This window comes from Lycorma delicatula, chromosome 5 (genome assembly GCF_047948215.1).
Source record: "Lycorma delicatula isolate Av1 chromosome 5, ASM4794821v1, whole genome shotgun sequence".
In the NCBI taxonomy this organism is placed as follows: Eukaryota; Metazoa; Arthropoda; class Insecta; order Hemiptera; family Fulgoridae; genus Lycorma; species Lycorma delicatula.
The window spans coordinates 23,175,168-23,202,951 of NC_134459.1; the positions used below are offsets into that span (position 1 = coordinate 23,175,168).

The 27,784-nt window shown below is 32.1% G+C and overlaps 1 protein-coding gene across 7 annotated transcripts; it reads left to right on the plus strand.

Moving 5' to 3' along the window:
• LOC142324804 (xylosyl- and glucuronyltransferase LARGE2s-like) lies at positions 1-27,013 on the plus strand. Of its 7 annotated transcripts, XM_075365812.1 has the most exons (8): positions 59-96; positions 857-996; positions 4,882-5,077; positions 7,497-7,681; positions 8,951-9,164; positions 11,850-11,974; positions 16,542-16,697; positions 26,822-27,012. In XM_075365812.1, the coding sequence occupies exons 6-8, from the start codon at positions 11,873-11,875 to the stop codon at positions 26,936-26,938; spliced, it is 375 nt and encodes a 124-aa protein (XP_075221927.1). In that variant the 5' UTR covers positions 59-96; positions 857-996; positions 4,882-5,077; positions 7,497-7,681; positions 8,951-9,164; positions 11,850-11,872; the 3' UTR covers positions 26,939-27,012. The 7 variants fall into 7 exon arrangements, with proteins under 7 accessions (XP_075221929.1, XP_075221932.1, XP_075221931.1 ...); XM_075365814.1 differs by lacking the exons at positions 857-996; positions 4,882-5,077 and adding an exon at positions 7,962-8,074 and having other exon boundaries at positions 1-96; XM_075365813.1 differs by lacking the exon at positions 4,882-5,077.
• Positions 27,014-27,784: the final 771 nt, after the last annotated feature.

Sequence of the window (27,784 nt, forward strand, 5' to 3'; positions counted from 1 at the left end):
TGAGATCGTGTGAGCACTGGCTTGTTTTGATTTTAGCACAGTATTTATGCGTATTGAAAACTATTGCATCTGTCTGAGAATGTAAGGTTTTAAAAGGTTAGTTGTAAAGATATTTTGTTAACAATTTTAAGGTTAAAATTACTTTGCCTAATATACTTAAAAAATTGCTTACAATTTTATTTTATTATTATTTTTTTATAAATTATTCGATAATTTATCATTAGAGAGTTTTATTGGGTACGTAAACTTAAATTGTGTCTTGCGTTGTAGTAATGTTTTCATATTTTTTTAAGAATTACATCATTTCGTTGTTAGATCGACTAACAAAGTGTAAATTAAGTTATGCGAAGGAATCGCTAATAAACTGATCTGTAAACTGTAACTTGTGTTTGGCTTTGAGATTTATGGAGTGTGGAGCCCGTATAATTGTTTGTATTACGATTTGTTAAAATTATTATGTAGTTACCTTTGCTAAAGTTCCTATTATGCACACAATAATTTCTTGAATTTGAAGTAATGGTTTTTTATTCGAAAATTTTCAAATGAGTGATTCTGGAAGTGTGGGATTCAATTTTAAGCAGGATATATAATGATGCAAGGAACAAAAGGAGGATATCTCCATCAACAATATTATTGGAATATATGGTAGTAAAACTATTACAATTTTTAAAAGGGTTTATCTAAAAAGTTACTTTAAGTGGAATTGGATTGCTTACAGGATTAAGCAAGCAATAATCCTGTAACCTTTCACTTGTACTTGGCGACAGGGTGAATAGTTTTACAACTTTCTAACAAGTAAAATTAGTATTACTTGACAGAAGGTATGCAAATTTTTCCTTTTTCTGCTTTGTTTTAGATTTTCAAAATATCTCGACGAAGAAATCGTCATGGTATTTCTATTTTACTCCTTCGGCATCGGCTGACCAGCTTTATATTTGGAGTCATTGTTGGCTCTGTTGTTTTATACTATTACACTTTTTTTTTTTGAGCAACATGGTAAGTAATAAATATATTTGTGTAAAAGTAATATCTTTCTCAAAAAGTCTATTTTAAATTTATAGCATTTATAATGTATCAGATAAATTTTTTGGTATATATATTGATATATTTATTACAGTTCAGGTAAAAATAAAAATCTGCGTGCTTTTTTTACTTCCCTGGGCATAAATCATTGTAATGATTCCTCTGTGTAGAAGTTTTTTTTACTTTAATAATATTGTAATGTTTCTTTCACTATATTGTCAGCGAACATATTCCTCTGAGATGTTCTTATTTTAACAAACCAAATAGTGAAACTCAGAGGGGGAAAGAAAGGACAGGGTTGTTTGGTGGATGAGTTATGGTTTTCCACTAGTATAATTTCAAAGAGAGGCATTGGTTTGTGAAATGTAAGCATATGTCTTCTTGAATGCAAACTACCAATTAGATTAATGTTATCATTAGATTGAGGTAAATGTTTACAGTTTCCCTCCTGCCTCTAAACTCTTTGTTATTAAGGTATATTTATTTAAACTTAGTATGAAGAACAAAAGAATGTTTGTTTTAAGTCAGAAACTCAAAAATATAATTAATCTTAAAAGTATTCTCAGAAGATTCTGAATTATCTGTCTGTTGGAGGCTTTTGTTTGTCTGCTACTGTTGGTCAGAACTGAGCTGCCAATTGTTTTAAACAGGACATGGATTTGCAATCTGTAGTTCAGATTGAGTCTATGGAACATGAATTTGATCAGATTGCCAAATAAATAAATGGTGCTTTTGGTTAGATACATTTACATGAACTTCATGCCATATTCTTTCTATCACTTGCATTTGAGCCCCGGTGTCTGAATTAACAAAGTGGTTAACTGTTAAGCAGGGGAGCAGAAAATGTTCAGACCCCTGAAATTTTCCCCAAACACAATTTTTTTGGTCAGAAATTTCTCCAAAACTTTGTTACATTTTACCGACCAATTTATTGTATGTAATCAGTTTTAAAAAGAGAAGTAATAAAAATACATGGGTTGCAGACATTCAATTTATTCAAAAAATATAGAAATACTAGCTTGATCTTTAGTTCTTGATTTTTCATTTGGGTGTTATTTACTAAATGATTTCAAAGATTATCGCATCTACTGTGTCAGTCACAAAGTGCACAATTTACATCTTTCTTACTTTTAAATGTCAATATAGTTAATTAATGTACAATTATGATATTTTATACTTACTATACTGTATATTGTGTATATCAATTAACACTATTAAAAGTTACGTAACTACTTTACTATTAAAAGAAAACAATACGCTTGCAGGTGGCCAACTAATGAAAACAAAGAAGCACTATTGCCTACCCAAAAGCAACTAAATGAATAGTGCAGTAGAAAGGAGACGAGACATTCACGCTTGCAAACACTGGTGACCACAATGCATCTTTTCAGAAATATATCATCCCTTGCCTGTCGCGATTTGAGTTTATGAGTCATTGCTCACCAGGAATGACATTGCTACCTTTGTTCTCATTATGCCTAATAGTCAGTAGGATGACTGTTTCTTCTCAAAACTTGTTAAAAGATCAATTATTCTAGTTAATAATTGTAAAATTGATGTGAATACATCAGTTGATATTTACATTGTGGTTTCTATTTTTAATGACTGGTAAAAATTTCCGTGAAATTTCCCCTGAACCACGTTCACGTGTTCGGACATATTCTGCTCCTCTGCTGTTAGGTAGTTGTAAATTTCAGATTGCAAACAATTGTCGACCTCCAACAGCCACTAATGTTAATAGTGCAGGGAAAAATATACTGTTTGATTATTAATAATAAAGTTTCACTTCTGCAAGTTGAAACAAAGAAACAGTTTTTATTACGACATACATTATCTCCAAAGATCCAGCCACAATCACTGAATATTCCTTTAAAACAACATGCACACAAACTTGTGTTGGTGTCAACACATGTTCGATTAGCTATATGAATCTTGTTACACAAGAAATCTTGACTTGGTGGTATTACTGTAATCCTAAACACTTCAAATCGACAAACCTTTGTTTTAGTTAAATTTTGATTAGAACAAATATTTTTATTTTGTGAGATTGTTTTATCACACTTTTATAACTTTTCTGACAAGAATCAACAGTAATAATTCTTTTGTGACACAAACAATTCCCTTTCTTCTTTTAATGTCATTTGACTTCTGCAATCCAGACATTTCTTAGATTTTGATAAAACACTGTGGTCATACAAAAACCTATATAAGGATTCACTATCTTCTGATAAAACAATGAACTGTTATAATGTAAACTCACATTTACAGCACAAGAAAGCCTGATCATGTGAACATAAAAAAGCCATAACTGCAACATGAGTTTTGAGTATCGACCTTCCAACCTTTGATAAGCAGGTTACCTGATAGTTCTCGTGACTTGTTCTTTATTGTTTGTAAACCGTTTTTTCAAAATCAAAGTGCTTAAAGACAGAGTGGGGATAGTAAATAATTAACTAGATTGAAAATACTGAAACCAAAAATGTGTTATTTGACTCAGGACTGGAATTCATATTTCTCCCCAAAACTTGCCCAAGAAAGCTTGAGCAATATTCATGTTGGTTGATATATTACTTTTTGAACATATTTTATATTTATTTTTATAAAATTTACTTCTTATTGTGAGTAGTAAATTTGAGTAAATAAGTATACAATTTGCATACTAGATGTAACAGTATTTGCATACTGTTACATCTACTTTTATACTATTTGTATGTTACATCTACTTTTATACTATTTGTGTGTTACATCTACTAAATCTTGATGCAGTTTGTACAATTCAGAATTCTTTTACTATTAAAAAAAATATTTTTTTATTTGAAAGACTTTTTATAGTTAACATATCATAGTGTATCCTGCATTAAGTTCCTGCAGAAATAATTAGTTAAAACTATAAATATTCTGTTTAATAGCACCATAATTTTCAACTTAACATATGTCTAGTGTTAAAATTAAACATTTCATTTAATTATTTATTCTTCATGCATTAGCTATATAATTTTTCCCAAGAAAGAGAGTGAGTTTTTTTTAATTTGACCTTCATTTCATTATAAAGCCTTCAATTGTGTAAAAGTCATAGTTTTATCTCAAATTTCCATATCTGCAATTTCCAATATATCACCAGTATCACGTTCATTACATAAATTTTACAAGACTGGCTATGCGAGGTTTGGTTGATAAATTTTATACATATATGCATAGCATGGGAATGAAAAGAGATATTGGAATGAGATAAAAAATGAATAAAAGTACAATACTTTAGTTACAAAATGCAGTATTTATTTTTAAATATAATCCCCATTTACACTGATACACTTTTCCCAGTGTGTGACACGTTTTTGCATTCTGTCACTGAAAAATTCTGGTGGTCTTTCTCAGATCAAAGTGGCGACAGCTTCCTTCACCTCATCATCACTGATACTTATTGTGAACTTAATCCAATCATTTATTAAACTGAAGGAGAAAAATGAAAGAGTATTGTTTTCAGGAAGCTGACAATATCTGTCATACTGTATTGCAAGAATTTTTTGTTCAATCTTTGATTTAAAAAGATTTATGTCAGTCCAATATTTCTGGACTTCATACCAACCGGATTTTTGCTAATGAGTTTAGTGTTTCAAGACAATACTCATATAATGGCAAACTGAAAACTAATTCTGAACATGATTTTTGAAGCAACAGTAGATAAAATTTCAAGTGTGATTGAAAATTAGATGAAATTGGTAACAATCTGATTGAGATTAAAGAAAAGACTTATATAATTTATTGTGAAATAAAAAAAAAATTTAAGATTTGAGTTGTGAAAAATTAAAGTGTACATTATAAAAATTTGTTTTTTGTTGTTTTTCAAACATTCTGTAGATATATCAGTTTTGAATGTTTATATGGTGGATTAAAGTTTTACAGAAAACTATAGAAGTTAATCAATTGTGTTACCGCTCTTCCAATTGGAATGTAAATCCAGCAACAATGAAAAGGAAAAAATAATTTTTTTTAATCCTTCAATTTTTTATGATCATGTGTGATCATAAAGATATAAGTATTTTGTGTACATAAAGTAAGTCAAATTATATTTTGTATGCATAAATTAAATCAGATAATTTTGTATTAATTATAATTATAATAAAAAACCGTAATATTATATTCTCTCATTCCAGAGAGCTCAAATGCAGACATTCTGTATCACTTACTTCCTTTCCTTGATAATTCGGGATTATAATTTTTAATAAATATAGAACACACTTATGATAGTAAAAGAATACTTTTATTTCTCAATGTAATCCCCTGCTACATTTATACAGTTATCCCAGCATTTCACTAGTACCTGGGTACCCGCAGGTAGAAAGATTTGTTGTTAGGTCGCAATCAAGATAGGACTGACTGCTTCACACCTCATTGTTACTGTTGAAATGCTAGTCTCCTAGGAAAAATTTCAAGGACCCAAACAGGTGAAAATTGCTGGGAGCGAGGTCTGAACTGTACGGTGGGGGTGTGCCAATAACTCCCAGCCAAGATCATGTAACGTGCATGTTATGTGGTGGGCTGTATGCAGACGTGCATTCTCCTGCAGAAACAGAATGCCTTTAGTGATTGCACCAGGTTGTTTTTTGATGAGAGCATTGTGCACATCTTGCAGAACTTTGCAGTAGTATTCAATATTAATATTAGCTCCACGAGGTAGGAAATTGACGTGAATGATGCCATTTTTATCCCAAAAAAACTAAGGCCATAACTTTGCCTGCAGAGGCAATTATTGAAAATTTTTTGGATGCATGCTTCCTTTGCTCTGATGCATGTTTCGATTCCGAGTTGAAATGATGGACCTGCACTTCATCGCAGGTCAGTTCATCTCAGAGTGAGAAAAAACTGGCCTTCTTTGTCAAAACATTGCTTTAACTCTTTGCAGATTTGCAGTCTTCTTTGCCGGTTGAAGGTAGTAAGCTGTCTTGGTACCCAATGTGCACTAAACTTCAGATGATCGTGAATGATTTTGTTTACAGTTCCCACAGATGTTTTTATTGCTTCTGCAATTTGCTGACAAGTTACCTGTCGATTATCAAGGATCAGTTCTTTCATTCGCTGAATGTTCATGGGAATGACTACTAGGCTTCAAACCACCTCGATCTGGATTATCGCTCACTGGTGTATGACCTTGTTTAAAACATTTGCACCACTCGCGTGTTTTACTGCAACTAAGAGCCTCATCACTGTACTGTGCAGAGAGTTGCGGATAAATCTCACCAGGTTTTATGTTTTCTTTCATGAGAAATTTCATTCAACGCCTGTTCCACATATCTATTCACTACATTGAACGCCATGTTCTTTAAAATTGACTGTTGTTGTTGTTTCATGCTAGCGCGCCATACGGTAATAGCTGACACTTGTACCTTATGTGTACAACCAACAGAATGCGCAGGAATTTCAATCTATACTCTAGTCGAACAAAAGTTCTGGATTGACGTTAACGCCCTCTTATTTACTGCCTTAACAATAGCTCTGTTATTGAAAAGCTTTGTGTATACCAGTATTTGTGTATTATGTTATTTAATTAATTTATAAACAGTTGGCTTTCTAATAAATAATTAAATCATTTTATATGACTAAACCATTATATCTTCATTTAAAGCAAACATTGAACTGTAGATATTGTAAGGGTTTGTATATGTGTTGTGTGCTGTGGACGTAGATGCGTGTTTTATGTTTGTGATTTTGCTTAGTGAGGATACTCATGTGAAGTAGCTGCTTTTATATTGGTCTAGAAATGATGTCTGGAGTGGATACCTTGTGTATAAAATGTTTGTTTAATTCAGTTTTGTATATTTCACTTCAACATTTTAATATCTTATAGTTAAGATATAAATTAATATGAATAAATTAACATTTGTTCTTAGTATTCAATTTTTATTAATGTCAAATGCTGTGCGCTAAAATTCTTAAAAATAAAACGTACTTATTAATTCATAAATTGATGTAAATGAATAAATCAGGTTATAAATATATAAAGTAAGTAAATATATTAAATATATAAATAATTAAAGTATTATAATATAAAGTAAATAATTTATGTACATTAATAATAATTTATACCTTTAAATAATAAAATTAATGAAATAGCTTGGTAAAACAACCTCAAACAGTGACATAAACATAACCTCTGCTAACAACACAAGTGAGCAGTGTTATATTGAAAAAACTTGAGATGTGATGCGATCCTTGCTTTACAAAAAATGCAATGATAAAGAAAAGGACTAACATATATATATATTGGGTAATTTAATATTTTTGTAGAAAATTACATAAAATTGGGAGAAAGTGGCCTATTATATTAACAGACAACATAATAATTTCCATTACTTTTGGTTTAATTTACTCTTTATTATTTTAGTTTCATTAATTTTTGATGAAATGCTACATTATTTTGTAATAGTTTGTAAATTTTTTTTGTGTAACTGCATTGTTTTTGTATGTTAAAATAGGAAGCCGAAGTACCAAAATGTGAAGTCATCCATGTTGCGATTGTTTGTGCAGGATATAATTCTAGTAGATCTGTTGTTACATTTATTAAGTCTATATTATTTTATAGAAAGAATCCACTTCATTTTCATTTAATCGCTGATTCTGTTGCTCAAGTGATATTGCAGACAGTGGAGTGTACCACAAGGTTGGACAATATTTTGTGTAAATTATAGTTAGTATATATTCATTATTATTTGTTTGTATCCCTGCAATTTCTTTTAATGATGGACCTTGAAATCATCCCAAAATATGACTTGTAACTGTTTAAGTCTGATGTGATGGTATGGTAACTACCATAAGTGCCTTAAATGGTCTTTTTTGAACTTTTTTATTAAAATATTTGTAACTTACTATTTTTATTGATTAGTTCACGGATTGCTCTTTTTTATAAATTATTAATGACTGCTTTTAAATTTTGTTGGCAGAGTGGTATTATTTCATCTTTCGGAAGGTTTGATTCCGAGGTTTGGCATTCTTCTCATGTTACAGAATTTATTTCTTAACGTAAATGAAAGTAAATGGTATTTAAGTAAATAAGGTAAGTTATATTTGGTGAAGGCTTATAATTACTGAAGAGGGAATAAATAATTTGAAGTTATTTTTCCAGAATACCATTTTAGAGCTAATTATCCAGCTCTTTTATTAGTAGCATTATTGACGAAGAACTTTGTAATGAGGTCCAAAATAATCTTGAAGAATGATGTTCATGCAATTTGAGAGCAAGCCATTAGTAGTCTTTAAATTTTTTTAATGTACAATTTAATTGTATATTTATTAATTTAAATTCATTAAATATTGTTTTTTAAAGCGATAGGCTTTCTGAAATTATTACTTATTTTCTAGTAATATTTTTTATAGATATACATAAAAGAATTTTGTCATGTTTTACTTTTTTTTGTTAATTTCATAATTAATTATGAGGGTTGTTCAAAAGGTTCTCAGCCGCATAAGAAACCATAACATTTTTCAGAACTTTTTATTTATTTTCAACTTGAAATTTAATATATTTAGACTAACAACTTTCTAACTTTTTAAAATATCCTCAGTATAATGTGAATTGTTCAACTCCACAAAAAAACCTGTTCTCAGGTTTGACCTTATCATTTGAAATGAATCTTCATCTGGTGAGCCAGGTTTCAGCAGAGGAAGTAATTTAAAAAATCACAGATTTCTTTTAAGTAATGAGTAGGACATTTGTCTGAGATACTTTTGAATCAGATTTGAATCGTTGTACTAGTACAATTAATGTTATTTAAAATTGAATATCTATATTGCAATGTATTCTAGTATGCATAAAAGTTGCCACTTTGGATTTGTACTATGTAAATTGTAATATTGATATTGAGGTAATAGCCTAATCTTAAAATCATTGGAAATCAAAATTTATTGTGATATTTAAACCTGTTTGTTTCAGTTGAGATGAGCTTTTATTTAGCTGATAATGTTGTACCAGATGTTTCATGGATACCTAAAAACATTATTCTGGTGTATATGGTTTAATGAAATTAACGTTACCAAAGGTATTACCGCAGTCGTTACCAAAAGTTATTGTATTAGATACAGATGTTACATTTGCAACTGACATAGCCGAGTTATAGAAATTATTCTCTAAATTACAACACAAACAGGTAAATAGGTAAATATTTTTACTGGTTATCTCTTATTATAAGTTATTTATTATTCCTGTATGGTATTGTCACTGCTTTTCATTCAGAAGGTTCTAGGTTTGAATTCCAATTGGGATTAGTATTTTCCATACTCAACAAAACTTATCTATCTTAAAGTGACTATAATTGGACTTAAGCTTGTTGTTGCTTTGAAAATAAATATATAAGTTGTGATTATAGGTCTTTGAAATCAAACTCTTAAACGTTAATAGTTTTGGTTAAAAATTATAGAAATTTTTCCTTTGATAGGAATTTTTTTCTTTATTTGCAAGTTTTTAATTATAAAATGCAGTCTGTAAGGAAATTAAAAGAACTATATTATGAAAATGATGTGTACGTTTATGTGTGGTAATGATTTTTATAGAATAGAGGCAAAAGCAAAAATACACAGTACAAAAGCAAAAATACACAGTACTAAGCTAAATCTCATACAGTTATATAAAAAAATGGGGAATTCAAAGTTAAAAATGTTGAAAAGGCCATTCTTTTGATATCAAAACAGGATATTTACTGATGTTTATGTTGTGTTCAATATGTGAAGTTTGAAGTATTTATTTTTTTTGTGTAATTCTCAAAAATTATAAAGCAATCTGATGGAGAAGTATGAAATAATTAATAAATTAAACATGAAAATAATTATGTAATGAAGTGAAGTATGAAATAATTCCAATAAATTAAAATAATATGATAAGAAATATCAACTTTTGATAAAACCAGATTTTTCTGCCTTCTTGGCCTTTATCCAGCTCATGAGTTGATAGATGAATCATATGTTATCATTTTAGCAACTTCTTTAACCATTACTCTGCCATCATTCCCAACTTTATCATTGCTCTTGCTTATGTGCTCCCTCACAATGTCTGTTCATCATTTCCTGGGTCTACTAGTTAATCTCTTTTCTGCTACCTCCTATTTAACATTCTTCTCGCCACTTTATCATCTCATTAAGACATACAAATTGTCTTTCTTTCTTTACACTTTTTAGTTCTCTTTTTCAAATTTTCTCTCCCTTATCTTTTTTATGCTTTCTGTGCTCATTACTCTTTCTAGCCATAAACTAAGACGATGATTATTATTCTCCACAGTAATATTTTACTTGACAGATGGTAATGAATTCAGAATTTTCATGTCATCATTACTAATAGTAGTGTATTGAACTCTTAATTTATATTTTAAATTGAATTTTTCTATGGTAGGAGAAGGAATTTACTGTGATATTTTCTTTATTAAAATAACATTACTATTTTTATCGTTTGTTTATGGAAGAGATTTAAATATTAACTATAGATGTGGAAGTTAAAATTACTCAAATGACAGCTTGTATTAAGATTTTTAGATTTTGCATTTGTTTAATTAGAACTTTTCACTCTTGACCCTTGCGTGGAATTGAACCTGTGTCATTGAGGCAGTTGAAAGAAAAGAGTAGGGAGTAACATCAAATTGGTGGTTAAAAAAGGAAACAATTGTTGTTTATATTATTTGCACTTAACTGTAAAATACCATATGAAATTAGAATTTTATCATAAGTAGGCAATTCATATATATTTATGAAATTTAAACAATGTATTAAAAATAATGATGATCAGAACACAAAAAAGTTCTTATACTCTGGTTGTTCAAATAATTAAAATATATTCAGTGTAATAAGACTTAGATAAGAATTAACTAATTGTAATAAATCTGATTCACAGTATTTAATTTCGTAGTATACATTTGAGTACTTTTGAACAGCATTATTATACTATGTACTTACGTGTACTGCATTATAATTGCAAATCATGGGCAGCTCTGCTATGTAAAGTGCCATTTTTATGGAAACAGAAACAAATTTTTGATCGCTCTGCATAAATTTTGACTTGAAGAGCAGCAAAATAATACAGATTTGAATGATGTTATTTTTAAGCAATAGTGATGTTGATTTAATTAAAAGTTTTTCTTGTATCTAAAAATTGTTTAGTTTACTGAAATTTTCTGTGTTATTAAATACAGTATAAGTAGAAAAATTGATTTTGAAGATTTTTGTTAAAATCAAATTGTTTTTCTACAAATAATTTTACTTAATAATTGTTAAAATTGCATTCAATTAAATTAATTTTTCATTTACATAAAATTTAACATTTTTAATAATGAAAGTTCAAAAGTAAAAAACAGTTTTTGAGATGGGGCCCACCATTCTACCCCTCTTTCTAACTATCCCACCCATAATGTAATTCCTAAGACATGTGGTTAATTGAACCCCAACCACCAAAGTACACTGGTATCCACTGTCTAGTATGAATATTCAAATCCTAGTAAAAGTAACAAACTGTTACTGGAATTTGAAAAAAGATGACCCCAAAATTTGATTATGGGTAATACCACCAGACATTTTAGACAGTTGGGGATGAATTGCACTGATTGCTGTAGATTTTCTGAGACCCATACTAAACAATTATGGTGCTTCACAACTCCACAAACATGAGATATTGCTTCATAAGAAAATAGAATGCGCTGCAGGTAATTTTTATCAGCAGAAATGAAGTCTAACATGTCATTAGAAACAGAACTCTTTGTGGGTTATCATTGGATTTAATTTCATGGAGTAGCTGTAGCAAGAAGTTCCTCTGTTTCTAATTTTTGAAAATTTGTTTAAAAAATTTTTTGCAGGTCCTATCAGTTTAACTTTATATATGTCTGATGATGAAGCACAACAGTTTCTTAGTTATGCATTAAATTCTGAAGCATTAAAAGGTCGGAGTAATATTGGTTACCATGTACTTTATAAAGAAGGTGTAAGTTTTTCGTCTATCGTAATTTAATTAGTATTTATTTATTAACTCTAACTATAAATTGATGCCATATTACTTATTCAAATTTTTGTATTTGTAATATTATACTACTAACTTATACTACTAAGGAAGGGGTCACCAGAAAATTAAAAAATAACATTCTACGAGTCGGAGCGTGGAATGTTAGAAGTTTAAAAAAGGTTGGTAGGCTAGAAAATTTAAAAAGGGAAATGGATAGGATAAATGTGGATGTAGTAGCAATTAGTGAGGTTCGGTGGGAAGAGGAAGGCGACTTTTAGGTGATTTTAGAATAATTAACTCAGCTTCAAATAATGGGCAGGCAGGAGTAGCTTTCATAATGAACAAGAAGATAGGGAAGAGAGTAGAGTATTTTAAAATGCATAGCGATAGAATCATTGTAATAAGGATAAAATCAAAACCTAAACCGACTACGATTGTAAGTCTATATGCCTACAAGCGCCCATGATGATGATGAGGTAGAGTGTGTATACGAAGAGATTGATGAAGCAATTAAACATGTAAAAGAAGATGAAAATTTAATAATAGTTGGAGATTGGAATGCAAGCATTGGAAGAGGCAAGGAAGGAAATATAGTGGGTGAATACGGGCTGGGCAAAAGGAATGAAAGAGAGGACCGACTTATAAGAGTTTTGCACGAAGTATAATTTAGTAATTGCCAACACCCAATTTAAAAATCATAATAGAAGAATATACACTTGGAAAAAGCCAGGCGATACTGCAAGGTATCAGATAGATTATATCATGGTTAAGCAAAGATTTAGAAATCAACTTGTTGACTGTAAAACTTACCCTAGAGCAGACATTGATAGCGACCATAATTTGGTGATAATGAAATGTAGATTGGGGATTAAAAACCTGAAGAAAAGGTGTTAGATGAATCGGTGGAATTTAGAGAAGCTTGAGGAAGAGGAGGTAAAGAAGATTTTTGAGGAGGACATCGCAAGAGGTCTGAGTAAAAAAGATAAGGTAGAAAATGTAGAAGAAGAATGGGAGAATGTTAAAAAGGAAATTCTTAAATCAGCAGAAGCAAACTTAGGCGGAATAAAGAGAACTGGTAGAAAACCTTGGGTTTCAGATGTGATGAAGAAAGTAAAAGGAACTATCGAAAATTAAGAAATACTACAAACATACAAACAGAAAGTGCAAACTGGTGAAAGAAGAGTGGATTAAAGAGAAGTGGAAAGAGAAATGAACATTGGTAAAATAGACGGAGCATACAGGAAAGTTAAGGAAAATTTTGGGGTACATAAATTAAAATCTAATAATGTGTTAAACAAAGATGGTACACCAATATATAATACGAAAGGTAAAGTCGATAGATGGGTGGAATATATTGAAGAGTTATACGGAGGAAATGAATTAGAAAATGGTGTTATAGAGAAACAAGAGGGAGTTGAGGAGGATGAAATGGGAGAAACAATACTGAGATCTGAATTTAAGAGAGCATTAAAAGATTTAAATGGCAGAAAGGCTCCTGGAATAGACGGAATACCTGTAGAATTACTGCGCAGTGCAGGTGAGGAAGCGATTGATAGATTATACAAACTGGTGTGTAATATTTATGAAAAAGGGGAATTTCCATCAGACTTCAAAAAAAGTGTTATAGTCATGATACCAAAGAAAGCAGGGGCAGATAAATGTGAAGAATACAGAACAATTAGTTTAACTAGTCATGCATCAAAAATCTTAACTAGAATTCTATACAGAAGAATTGAGAGGAGAGTGGAAGAAGTGTTAGGAGAAGACCAATTTGGTTTCAGGAAAAGTATAGGGACAAGGGAAGCAATTTTAGGCCTCAGATTAATAGTAGAAGGAAGATTAAAGAAAAACAAACCAACATACTTGGCGTTTATAGACCTAGAAAAGGCATTCGATAACGTAGACTTGAATAACATGTTCAGCATTTTAAAAAAATTAGGGTTCAAATACAGAGATAGAAGAACAATTCCTAACATGTACAGGAACCAAACAACAACAGTAACAATTGAAGAACATAAGAAAGAAGCCGTAATAAGAAAGGGAGTCTGACAAGGATGTTCCCTATCTCCGTTACTTTTTAATCTTTACATGGAACTAGCAGTTAATGATGTTAAAGAACAATTTAGATTCGGAGTAATAGTATAAGGTGAAAAGATAAAGATGCTACGATTTGCTGATGATATAGTAATTCTAGCCGAGAGTAAAAAGGATTTAGAAGAAACAATGAACGGCATGGATGAAGTCCTACGCAAGAACTATCGCATGAAAATAAACAAGAACAAATCAAAAGTAATGAAATGTAGTAGAAATAACAAAGATGGACCACTGAATGTGAAAATAGGAGGAGAAAAGATTATGGAGGTAGAAGAATTTTGTTATTTGGGAAGTAGAATTACTAAAGATGGACGAAGCAGGAGCGATATAAAATGCCGAATAGCACAAGCGAAACGAGCCTTCAGTAAGAAATATAATTTGTTTACATCAAAAATTAATTTAAATGTCAGGAAAAAATTTTTGAAAGTGTATGTTTGGAGTGTCGCTTTATATGGAAGTGAAACTTGGACGATCGGAATATCTGAGAAGAAAAGGTTAGAAGCTTTTGAAATGTGGTGCTATAGGAGAATGTTAAAAATCGGATGGGTGGATAAAGTGACAAATGAAGAGGTATTGAGGCAAATAGATGAAGAAAGAAGCATTTGCAAAAATATAGTTAAAAGAAGAGACAGACTTATAGGCCACATACTAAGGCATCCTGGAATAGTCGCTTTAATATTGGAAGGACAGGTAGAAGGAAAAAATTGTGTAGGCAGGCCACGTTTGGAATATGTAAAACAAATTGTTAGGGATGTAGGATGTAGAGGGTATACTGAAATGAAACGACTAGCATTAGATAGGGAATCTTGGAGAGCTGCATCAAACCAATCAAATGACTGAAAACAAAAAAAAAAAAAACACGTTTTGTATATTCCTAACTTCTGATAAGTATTGCATCAAAACATAAATAGAGTCAGGTACGAATATAAATTTTGAACAGATTTATGGATAATAAGGAGGTTGTTATAAAAACGTCTTCAGTCAATATTATACTTGTTATTTATTCAGAAAAATTGTGTAAATTTGTTTGAAACATTAAAAACATGAATGTGGATTGGAATAATTAACTCATTTATGCCAGATCTAAAACTCACATGACAGGAGGTATCCATTTCAATTGTTTTGAATGATGAAGTAGAGCAGATTCATGTTCATTGCTCTTTACTTTTACTAAGTATATGTAGTTCATTCTACTCCATTCATTTTTAGTTTCTGTAGTTAAATTTTTTGTGAATTTTTTTATTTTTAAAGATTTTATTGCATTTTTATAAATTGTAAATAATTTTTTTCACATAATTTTAACATTGCATTAAAAAAGTATGTTTACTTTTCAATTTTCTGCACTAATTTCTTTTGAAGTGCATTACAATTATTTTAAGATACATAATAGATTTGTGTTATTCTTCTTTTTTTGTTATTCTTTTCTCAGTCTTCAAATTGTACCATTTCTATTTTTGTAATTATTTTTTGATTGATTTACTTGAAATGTGCATTTACAATCATCACTCTTTTTACTAAACTTCTGTCAATATTTTTTCCACAAATTAGTAATTATTCCATATTTCCATTTTTAATTTTTCTGTATTATTTCATCTTTGGTTATATTTGTATTACTCATATCCAGGATTTCCATCTTATACAAATTAAAATCGTAGTTTTATTAAACAATTTTCTAATAGTACATTCTGTTAAGAAATCATTACATTTCTAATGCTATTTTAATTTTATTATTTGTTTAAGAATAAAAATATTTTCTGACTAGATTACTTCAGAAATTTGTTATTATTGCTTGAAGTATCAGTAAAATAAAATACCATAGTTTTGCAACTGAAAATATACTAAGTTCTCAATGGCCACATGTAGAATGTGTTGGTTGTACAAACCTACTGGGATTCTGCATGGAAAGATTATACAAATTTGTATGATCTCTCTTTTTTGTTTACATTTGTGAATAAGGTTATTTAGTTTAATGGATTAAATTCATATCATGAATGTGTGAAATAATACAGAAAGAGTCATTGCAAAATTGGGTTATATTTAGTGAACTTGTTGTTTGCCTGCCAATAGGAAACAGTATATTTTTAACATCAGTTCCAAACATGTGTAATGATCTTGATTTTTCAGATTTCATTCTTGGTGTAAAACCTTCCCAGTATTTTTTAGACATGATCATGAGAAGTACTTTGTAATCTTGAGATCACAAAAAATTAGAATTATCTTGAAAATGGTTGATTAATTTATAAAACCTATGATTTTGGATGATTCAGAACATTTTTTTTTTGGGGGGGTACTCTATGGAAAACCTTTTTCTCCATAACACAAATATTCTAAAACAACATACGCACGCATGTGTTTTGTCAAGATTATGATATAGTATATTGCTTCTTAAAATAAATTGCAGTAACAAAATATTTAAGCAAATTCTTAATTATTTATTCTCCTGTATTTTTTTCAGAGTTTTTATCCAATTAATTGTTTAAGAAATGTTTCATTGCAACAGGTAAATACACCATACATGTTCTTAACTGATATTGACTTTTTGCCTATGTTTGATCTTTATTCATATCTGAAAAAATCAATCCAGTTACTGGATCTTGAAACTACAAAGAAGGTAAGTTTTCATTTATAAAATTTATTTATTTTTTAAAAAATTATTATTTAATAATTGACCATTCAATTAGTATATAAAATTGTTTGAAATGATGATGGAGAGATGGATTCTGGTAGGAGTGGAAGGAAGACTCAGAAGAAACAATATTGGTTTCTGATAGAGTGACTGGGTGACCTTATATTAATAATGGTAGAATTAGAAAGGGGCTATGAATACGGGAAGGATTTGCTGATGGCTTTCTGGATACTGAAAAGGCATATGACATGATAGCTTGGACAAAAGAAAAGCATGGAAGGCATTAAAAAGAAAGGGATTAGAGAGTGAGATTTTAGAAAAGGTAAAAGAGAATTAAGAGAATTGTTGGTTTTGTAAAGATAGAAAAAAGGCAGCTTGGCTAGAACCCTCACCTATGCTATTTATTGTTATGATGGACAATTTACGAGGTCTGTTCGGAAAATAACTGAACATTTTTAATTTGGTGCTGACAGAGAAATTTAGTGACGTACAGTTAGCAGCATTGTGTTCCGCCTAACTTCCTCTGTAACCACTTGTTCTTGGATTGTTATCTCATGTAGTTTTTATGTTATTGTTATTTAGTTTCTAAGTGTTTGTAGCGATTTTGTGTAATTTTCAGAAGTGAGAGTACAACATAAAGTTTTGCATGAAACTGGGGAAAACTTTCACAGAAACATTTCAACTTTTGAAACAGATTTATGGAGATAATGCTCTGCGTCGTACGCAATGTTAGGTATGGTTTTCACAATTTAAAGTGGTCATCAGTCAATTGAAGATGACTCTTGACCAGGAAGGCCTTTGACTTCAACTGATGACACCTACGTTCAGAAAATCAATGATCTGGTGTGTGCAAATCGCCGATTGACTGTCAGAAAACTTGCACAAGAGATTAGCATCTTAACTGGATCATGCCATGACATTCCGACTGAAAAATTTAACATGCATAGAGTTGCAGCAAAGTTTGTTCCTTGTTTGAAGACCACACAACAGAAAGAACATCGAGTGGACATTTGTCGGCAACTTCTTGAACAAGCCAATGACGATGAAACATTCATGCAAAGGATCATAACGGGAGACGAAAGTTGGGTTTATGGCTACGACATAGAGACGAAAGTTCAATCATCACAATAGATTGGCAAAGGATCTTTACCCCCAAGAAAGCACGTCAAAGGCCTTAAAGGCTGTTTCAAATGAAGCTATTTAGGACTGCTTCGTGAACTGGAAACACTGCTGGGTAAAGTGTGTGAGTAGGGGAGGAGTACTTTGAAGGAAATTGACATGACATGCACTGAAGAAGTTGATAGAAAAGATTGGAGTGGGAATAATGAGAGCATTTTTTTTTTTGAAGATAAACTGCTGATATGGATAATATAGAACAAAAAGTTCTGAATATATTAACAGAAATTGGAATATGTTATGAGAATTATGTAGATGGTATGAGATGGTAATCAAAACCAGAAAATATAGACCTATTTCTGTTATAGTGATTGAAGTTTCAGGAAGAAAACTGGTTGAAGGAAATGGAAGCGTCTATACAAAAGAAGGAAAAAGACTGAAGAAGAGAGATTCCTGGCATACATACATACACTCTCTCTCTCTCCATGTGTGTGTGTGTGTGTGTGTGTGCATGAGAGAGAGAGGGGTGGATGAAAGTCATTAAATACTTTTTTTGCCAACTGTTGATAAATTAGTTTCCTAAGAACATCAAGCAAAACTATTCTCCCTTAATTAAGTGTTGATTTAAAAAAGTCAAAATTTACAGAACTGAAAACATCACTTTTTACTTTTTAGGGTAGTTAATTTGAACCTTACTCTATAAAAGTAACTCTACAGTTACTTTTATACAGATTTGAATACTAGACTCTAGATAGTGTTCTTTGGTGGTTGGGTTTCAATTAACCACACACATCACACAAAAAGGACAAAACTTGCTCCTTTTTGGGTTTTTATTTATTTTTAAAGTTTCTTGATAAAAGTTTCTTGAAATATTTCATGGAATATTTTGGGTTTAAATTTTGGTCAGGTTTTGAATTTTTTTCACGTTACAATACAATTTTAGTACAATATTTTAGATACAATTTTAGTATCTTCATCATTGATAACTTTAAATGGGTTTCACACCTACAGCTACTTAAAATAATAAGTACATACATTTTATTTAAAGTTATTTAGTTACGTCTGATATCTGGAAAGTAAGTACAGTTTTGTTATTAAAAAATACTAAAAACTTCAAAGAGGATAGTTTTATTATTACATGGAAAACATACCTTTTCCAGTTTTCTGCATAATCTTCACCATTATTAAGGCACATTTCATATCTTGTAATCAGTTTTTTCATTGCGTTTTCAAAGAATGGTGGTGCCAGTGAAAATAACCTCTATTGTAGAGCATTTTTCTTATCAGCATTGTCGTCATAACACTGACCAGCAAGGGATCACTTGAGATAGAGAAACAAGTGACAATCACTCAGCGTCGAGTCAGGATAAGCTGGGTGGTTCCAATAGATTCCAACCAAATTGTTCATTCAGACTTGAATTTTCTTGGCAACATGTGGATGAGCATTGTCATGAAGCAATATTGAGCATGTCTCTCCTTCTGTTTTACATTCAAGATGCAGTATTTTTAGTATCAATACAAAATGAAGTATTTATAGTCTCTTCTCTTGGCAAAAAACCAACCAACAAAACCCCTATCCCAGAAGTTGATTCCTACATGATTTTTTGTCTTGAAGTGGTTGTTTTGAATTTCTGTTTTTATGGAGATTTTTGTCATCATTTCATAAAACGCTGTTTGAATTTTGCAGTTGTGTGAGAGACCCAAATCTTGTTACTTGTCACCATTTGGCTCAAAAAAATAATCTCCATTATTTTCATATCAAGTAAAAAAGACTGATATGCCATCCATTATCCTTATATGCCATAAATTTGCCTGTGAATTTCTGCTGCAGAATTGTTTTTTGCCGTCAAAAATCATATTATACCTCATACTTAATACTTGGCAGGATCTGAATTGTAGCACTCATTATATATATATATATATATATATATATATATATATATATATAAAACTAATAACAAAAATAATAAATTGTTGCTAATATCTGGCTATTGTTTAAAGTAATTGAGGTATGCAAGCACCGTCTGTTTACATCACATATATAAGTGGTAAATTTAAGACAGATCGTACTTTAAAAACACTTCTCGTTACTACAGAAGAATTATGTCTCTTCATCGTGGATTCATGGCAGTCATGTAGTTCAAAGCACAGAGAAATGTAACATTAGTGAAAGTGGAACATCTCAATTTGAAAACTCAAATTGAAAAAAATTCAACTTGAGGAACAGGCTTCCCAGTAATTTTTTGACTGTGCAGTATACAAAAGCCCGTGGATGATCCGAACTAATAAAAATTCGTGTCTGTTCAGATAACGAAAAGTTTGGATTATCGAGAGTTCAATTGAAAGATACAGGATAGGGTATCAAGGAGAGTTTTAGAACTTGAAATAAGTGTCGAAACTCTTTCTTTTAGTATTTAAACACGCTTTTATTATTGTATTAATATTTACTTTCTAAAAATGGATTATATTACTGTTTGTTTAAAATGTCGGTGATTTCTGCCTGTTTCATTGAAGTTAGTGATTTTTCTACTGCATCTTTTCGTATATGAGCCAATACTAGTATAATTTTTTTTTTTCGAGGGTGAAAAACGTCTTCACGTTATCATCGCCCAGATTTTTTTTAATGAAAAAAAATAAAATAAAATAAAAATAATTAAAACTAGTAGGTAAAAGTAAAACTTAAAACAATCAAACTAATAATAAAAAAAAAAACAAAAAAGAAAAGCAGAAACAATTTAACAAAGTCCGAGATGGGTGTAAAGGCCCATTCTTGGGTAACAAAAGCACTAAAATAATAAATTTACAACGCAACGCCGCATAACATATGCAGTCCACGAGTATGTGGCGCACAGTCATGCGGCAGTTGCATCATGCGGATAGGGGTGCTTATCCTCTTGTCATCAGGTACTCGTGTGTCCTATCCGCAACCGACAGAGGACTACTTCTTCACGCCGAGATTTTGAATATGAGGAGTCACATGGCAACACAGAATCTTTAATCTTCCGGAGTTTATTATCTACAGTAGCCATCCAGTCACCTTGCCACCTTGATCTTAAAGATTGTTTTACATAATTAGTAAAATCAGAAGTAGCAACTCGGGTGGTTAAAGGAGGTTGATTGCATGCATCTTTGGCAGCGGAATCTGCATGTTCATTACCTGGAATCCCTGCATGGCTAGGGACAAAGCAAAAACTTACTTCTGTGTTACGATTATTCAACTCGGAGATTGAGTTGTAAATTTCAATGACGATAGGATGTTTGGAATAAAAGTTTTTTAAGGCTTGGAGCGCACTACACGAGTCACTGCAAATAAGAATTTTTCTATATTTAGGGTTAATGATGTTTAGAGCCTTATTTATAGCATATAGTTCAGCGGTAAACACACTCGTAATACCGGGTAGACCAAACATATAAGTTCTTTCATTGACAACAAATTCACAACCAACGGTATCATTTTGTTTCGATCCATCAGTGTATACAACCGCATCTGATTTCATCTTGGAGAGAATACACTGAAAGATTTGCTGGAAGATAATAGGTAGTGTTGATTGTTTATTGTATGTTGTAAGGTCAAAAGTAAAATTTATAAGGTTTATTCTCCACGGAGGATATGAGCACGGATACGTAGGAAAGAATGACGGTGTGTCAACATTTATATGCTGCAGCAGATGCCAGGTACGGTCACCTACAGGTGCAGTACGACTTAGATGGTCCTCATCCTTTCCTAGATTAGGATTTCTAAACACTGATTCAAGAACCGGGTGATTTGGCTGTCCTCTGAGACGAGCAAAATAAGATAATAAAAGCTGGTCTCGTCTTTCCCAAAGTGATGGTTCATCACAGTCTACAAGTAACCTTGCGACAGGACTTGATCTAAACGCGCTGTGGCAAGCCGAAGGAAAGCACGATGTACACTATCCAGCATTTTAAGCACGGTTTGACGAGCTGAAGAGTAGGTGACACAACCATAATCTAAATGGGAGCGAACAAAGGAATAGTAAAAACGTATCATACATGACCTATCGGCTCCCCAGTTGGTGTTAGTAAGGACTCGCATCATATCTAGAAGTTTGGAACATTTTGTTTTTAATTCTTTTATATGTTTGACCCAAGTAAGACGGCTATCAAAATATAAACCTAAAAACTTGACGTAAGTAGAGATAGTAATAATCTCTCCATTCAGGAAAACTTGTGGCATAGAAGGGTTTCGTAACCGAGAAAAGACTACACATTTTGTTTTTTCAGATGAAAAAGTGAAACCAGTAATCCTGGATCAAGCTCCAAGGTGAGATATAATGTTCTGCAGTAGTCTCTCTGCTGTGGGTGTTGAACGGCTTGCAATGTAGATAGCAAAATCATCAGCAAATAGAGAACATGAGATAGGAGCCTGCACACATTTGGGTAATACTGTTTATGGCTGCAGAAAATAAGGTGGCACTTAATACACTACCTTGAGGCACTCCATTCTCCAAGATGACACTACCTGAGAGCGAATCGTCAACACGAACATGAGCCGTTCGGTGATTTAAGAATCCCCGGATAAAAGCAAGCATATTGCCCTTGATTCCCCATTCTTTGAGAGTGTTAAGAATACCACGTCGCCAGGCTGTGTCATATGCCTTTTTTATATCGAAGAAGATAGCGATGAGGTGCTGCCGATTTAGGAAAGCGTTTTGTATGGCTGTTTGTAGTGACACTAGATGGTCAATGGAAGATCATCCTTGTCGGAAACCACACTATTCTGGAGATAGAAAGCCATGTTTCTCCAAGTACCATGTAAGCCTGCAGTTTACCATTCTCTCCATTATTTTACACAAAACGCTTGTTAATGAAATAGGGCGATAGCTTGAGGGATTGGTTTAGTCTTTATCAGGTTTTAGTACTGGTATAATAAATGCTTCTGACCAGCCGGGTGGGAAGACTTGTTTGGAGAAAAAACCGTTGAAAATATTCAAAAGTTGTTGTAGTGCCGAAGTAGGAAGGTGTGAAAGCATGGAAAGGCAAATGTTGTCCGGTCCAGGGGAAGTGTCCTGTGAGTTTTTAAGTGCATGTAACAATTCCTTAAATACGAATGGGGTGTTTAATTCACCAACCAAATCACCAATGTTTAACGATAATACTTCTATCTGTATCTTGTACCTTTGAAAATCGTTATTATACGATGAGGTGAGAGACACCGAGCGGAAAGATTTTGCTAGACTATTTGCCACTGCCGAAGGTGATGAAAGGAGTTCTCCTTCATCAATAAGATCGAGAATAGATTGTTTCGGTGATCCGAAAATTGCACGAATTTTTTTCCACACAGTAGACGTGGGAGTAGTGCGTGAGATAGTGCTCACATATTTCGTCCATGAATTCCTCTTAGAATTCAAGAATACCCGACGGCACACTGCTCTAGCCCTGCGGTATAAATTTAGATGTTCAGCTGTAGGCCTATGATTAAATTTGCGTAGTGCCTGCCGTCGATTCCTAATAGCATTTTTGCAATCATCGTTCCACCATGGAACGAAAGGACGTCTAGGATTACCTGATGTTTGTGGAATACATCTGTTGGCATTCTCAAGTATCATGGACGTAAAAGAGGAATATTGGTCAAGGATGTTCGCATCATCGTCATACTGCGATTGGAACGCTTTATGGTATCCATTCCAATCCGCCTTTTCAACAATCCATCTCCGTGGCCTTCTTTTAATCTCGCAGTCTACATCGAAACCAATAATAATTGGTCTGTGATCACTACCGTGAAAGTCATCACAAACAGACCAATTAAAATGAGGGAGTAAATTCGGTGAGCATATGGAGAGATCAATGTTAGATACAGTACCAGATGATAAGGACATGAATGTGTGTGATCCATTATTCAGTAGACAAAGGTCCAAGTCTTGTCTCACTCTGTTTATCATATTTCCTCGTGTGGAGCAGAAGATTGAGCCCCAGGAAATATGATGGGCATTGAAATCTCCTACTATTAACAATGGAGATGGTATTTGCGTGAGGAGATTTGAGACATCTAGAGCACTGAACTCAGTGTTCAGTGAGAGATACAGGTTGCAGATATGCAATTTGAAGGGGATAGAGAGCTTTACTGCAATAGCAGGAATGACAGTGGTTAGTTGAATTCTTGTACCCGACACCCCATTCTTCATGAAGATAGCCACTCCACCACTCTCCCTACTGTCTACTAGGCAATCGTATCTCTCACAGAACTATCCTCTGAGTGTAATTGGGTCATGTTGTAGAAGGTGAGTTTCTTGAAAACACATGATTAGTGGATCATGTGCATGAGCCAGTACTCTAATATCTTCAATGCGGGACCGAATACCTCTAATATTCCACAGAATAATGTTCATAAGCGTAAAAAAAATAAATAAAAAAAAATTAAATAATTAAATTTTGGAAATTATATAAAAATTAGCTGTACGTGATCTGGTTTTTATTTTTTGTATTTTTTATTTTAAAGAACTCTGATGCCCTAGGGTCGGGTGGTTCTTCAACCATATCCTCAAGTATATGAGGTGATGGTGGAGGAGATTTATTTGAATGGGATGCTGCAGTTGACAACCCAGAGGGGGTGGTTATGTGGGTTCCCTTTACGGGGAGCTTATTAGGTGGCTTACTGCCAGCTGTGATAGTCGCTACTCGTGCCGGTACGACTTTGGGAACAGGGACTTTTGTATGTATCACACTGTTGGATTCACTAACTGCGATGTTGGACTTTTTATTCATTTTTGTCAGCTCTGAGATAGTGGCTGTAAGTGAAGCTACTTGTTCAGAAAGCATCTGAACAAGTTTTTTAAGCTCATTGCAGGATCCACACTGCTGATTATTAACATTTGTAGGAATTTGTTTAGATGTAACGGTGGCAAAAGATACATCTGGTTTAACCAGGTTCCGTGAATTGTTTATCTTTTTATATTCTCTGCATGCAGCCGGGAAAGATAGTTTTTGCTCCGTACAGATTTTGAGAATTGCCTTTTCTTCTTTAAAAGTTGGGCAATCTCGGGAGCGGGCTGTATGTGGATCACTCCAGTTTGCACATTTTTCACTTTCTTCGCAGTTAGTGTCATTGTGACCTTTAGCACATCGAGCACGGATCTCAGTTTTCATGCAAGATGTTGTAGTGTGACCAAAACCTTGGCATCTGAAACATCGCCGTGGGTTGGGTATGAATGGTCGTACCCGAACCGAGAGGTAACCCACTTTAATCTTCTCTGGTGGAACAGGGAGATTGAATGTTAGTATAAGAGACGGTGTCGGTTCTTCTGTTCCGTTCTGTCGTTTCATTATACGTTTCACTTCAACAACATCTTGGTGGCAAAGCTCATCAACTATTTCAGAGATATCTATATCTAAGAGGTCTCGACAAAAAATTACACCCCGGCTCGTATTTAATGTTTTGTGGCTTTCTGCACTTATATTTATACCACCCATATTACGGAGATGTAAGATAGATCGACTCTGTTCATCATTGAATGTTTCAATCACAATCGATCCGTCACGTAATTTCCTGATATTTTTCGGGGAGCCACTTGCACCTGTTATGGTTTTGTTTATTAAGAAAGGTGAAACCTTTTGAAGGGAGTCACCTTCCTGACTATTTCTGACAACAACAAATGTAATAATAATAATAATAATAATCTAATTTTTAGAATTCAATTCTAATAATTTGCGGTTCTCTTTGGTAGGACTTTTATCCTCATCAGACAAAGCTGACCGAGGTCTCTTCACAAGACTAGATTTGGTGGTTTTTTCAAATGGACCACCAACCATCATTGTGTTTGTTATTGGAACTGAAATTTTGGTCCCACGAGTACCGGCGAAAAATGGACCACTCCAGCAGAGCGCATGCGTACTGGAGCTAGAGCTAAATACAACTAGGTTCGCCCTGGTGCCCAGTGGACATCGTTCGAGACTCACTATGTAGAGCCATTCACCCATCGGCACGATTTGTTCCCACCTTGGGTTACGGTTGCGTTTCATAAGATGTCGCAACACCACCGAGTGTAGATGTAAGAAATATAAGTATAGGTTGTTGTTGTGTAAGTGTGTATGTTGTAATTTATGTAGTGTTCTTGGTGTAGTATATGTGTATTATGTAAAGTGTTCTGCAGCTCATTGTATAGTGGGAAGAAAAGCTGCAGAGGTCAAGAAAAAATTGCATCTTTATTCTGGACTACATTGGAGTATTCTCCATACAGTCTGGACTTATCGTCCAGCGATTATCATTTGTTTGGACCACTAAAAGTAGCACTTGGAGGACAGAAATTTGAAGAGGATGCTGCTGTTGAAGTGTTTGTGAGCAATTAGTTGACATCATGCTCACCTTCATTTTACGATAGTAGGCTCAAATGTTACCTTTGTGCTGGGAAAAATGTGTTTTCAAAAGAGGAAATTATGTAGAAAAATAATATTGTGCGTATATTTTTATTATCCAATTATAAAACAAAAATTCTGGTTTATATTTGATTCACCGTCGTATTAAAAAATAATGAATATATTTATTTTCTATATTGTTAATAGTCATACAATAGTTTGCGGTAAAGTGAGTGCAAGTTAATTTTTTTTTCAGATATAAGTAGCGTTTTCTGTTTTTCTTTTGTGAACAGTCAATCATTATGTATGAATTAAATAATAAGTGAATTAAACAGAAGTACATGAATAATTTTTCAAGTTTAATTATTCACCCCAATATTATTAAGTTTTAGATCAAGGCCCAAAAATTAATACCTCTAAGGTTAAATTAAAAATGTAACTTTAAAATTTTACAATGGACAATTAAGTTAACGTAAATGTGTTGCATAGAATAAATACTAAAAATACAAGTCAAATATTGCATTTCACATATTATAAGGACCAAAACCATATTATTGTTTGTTAATGTTCAGTTGGGTCATTTAAGTTGTAATCTGTGAACAAATATGGTAACTGATAATTTGATGTGTCTTTAAATTAATTTTTTTGTTAAATCACCTTTTATTTTTATTATTTTGCAGTTGGTTATTAGTAAGAATGATGAGCTGTTAAGTGAAAAAATTACCTTGCTGGAAACTGAAGACAATTTGATAAACAAGGAGTCGGTTCCTTATTCTCTTCAAACTCATTATAAGTAAAATTAATTACATAATGAAAATACATCAGATAAAATAAATTATCCAAATAAATGTAATCTCATAACATTTTTAATAAAGTGTTTTCTAAAAATCTGTTTTTATTTATTAACTTAAATCAATTTTTGTAGAATTTTCTGGTATTATAAAACATTTACAAAAATTATGTTAGTTTTTTAAATAATACTAACATTTTAATTTTTATTTTAGAAAAAAAATTAGACAAGAAAAATACATATTAATGGCTTTAACCAAATTAATCACATAAGAGAAGATATTAATCTTATTGACTGAAAGAGTATTGATAAATTAATAATAAAGAAATAATCATACTTGCAACTAACAGCAGACATTCTCTCTCGACTTCTTCAGCAGAACCAGAAAATTCAATTGTTGAACTAGATAAATTCAACGCATTACTAGCCTGTGATATTACTACCTGCTGACAAGATATCTGTAATAAATAAAAAGATATTTTTGTTAAACGTTACCATAAGATTTAAATTTATTTTCAATAATATTAACTAATATGGTAAAACTCATTTTTAGTGTTACCATTTCTATCAATTTACTGTTCGTAACTCTTACAACAGGTAAGACCTGTCCAGGCCTGAAAAGAACAATATTAATATTTCACACCTCTAATTGACATAATTTTTTGTACATATTAACCTAATGACAAAAAGTTATAAAGCATTTTTTGATGTTCCTTAATGCTTTGTTTCAGATTTAAGTAGCAGTTTCTGTTTTTCTCTTGTGAATCATTACATGTCTGAATTTTTCATAATTAAATTACATTTTTCAAGTCTTTTCCCTAATATTAAGTTTTAGACCAAATTTAATTTTTTG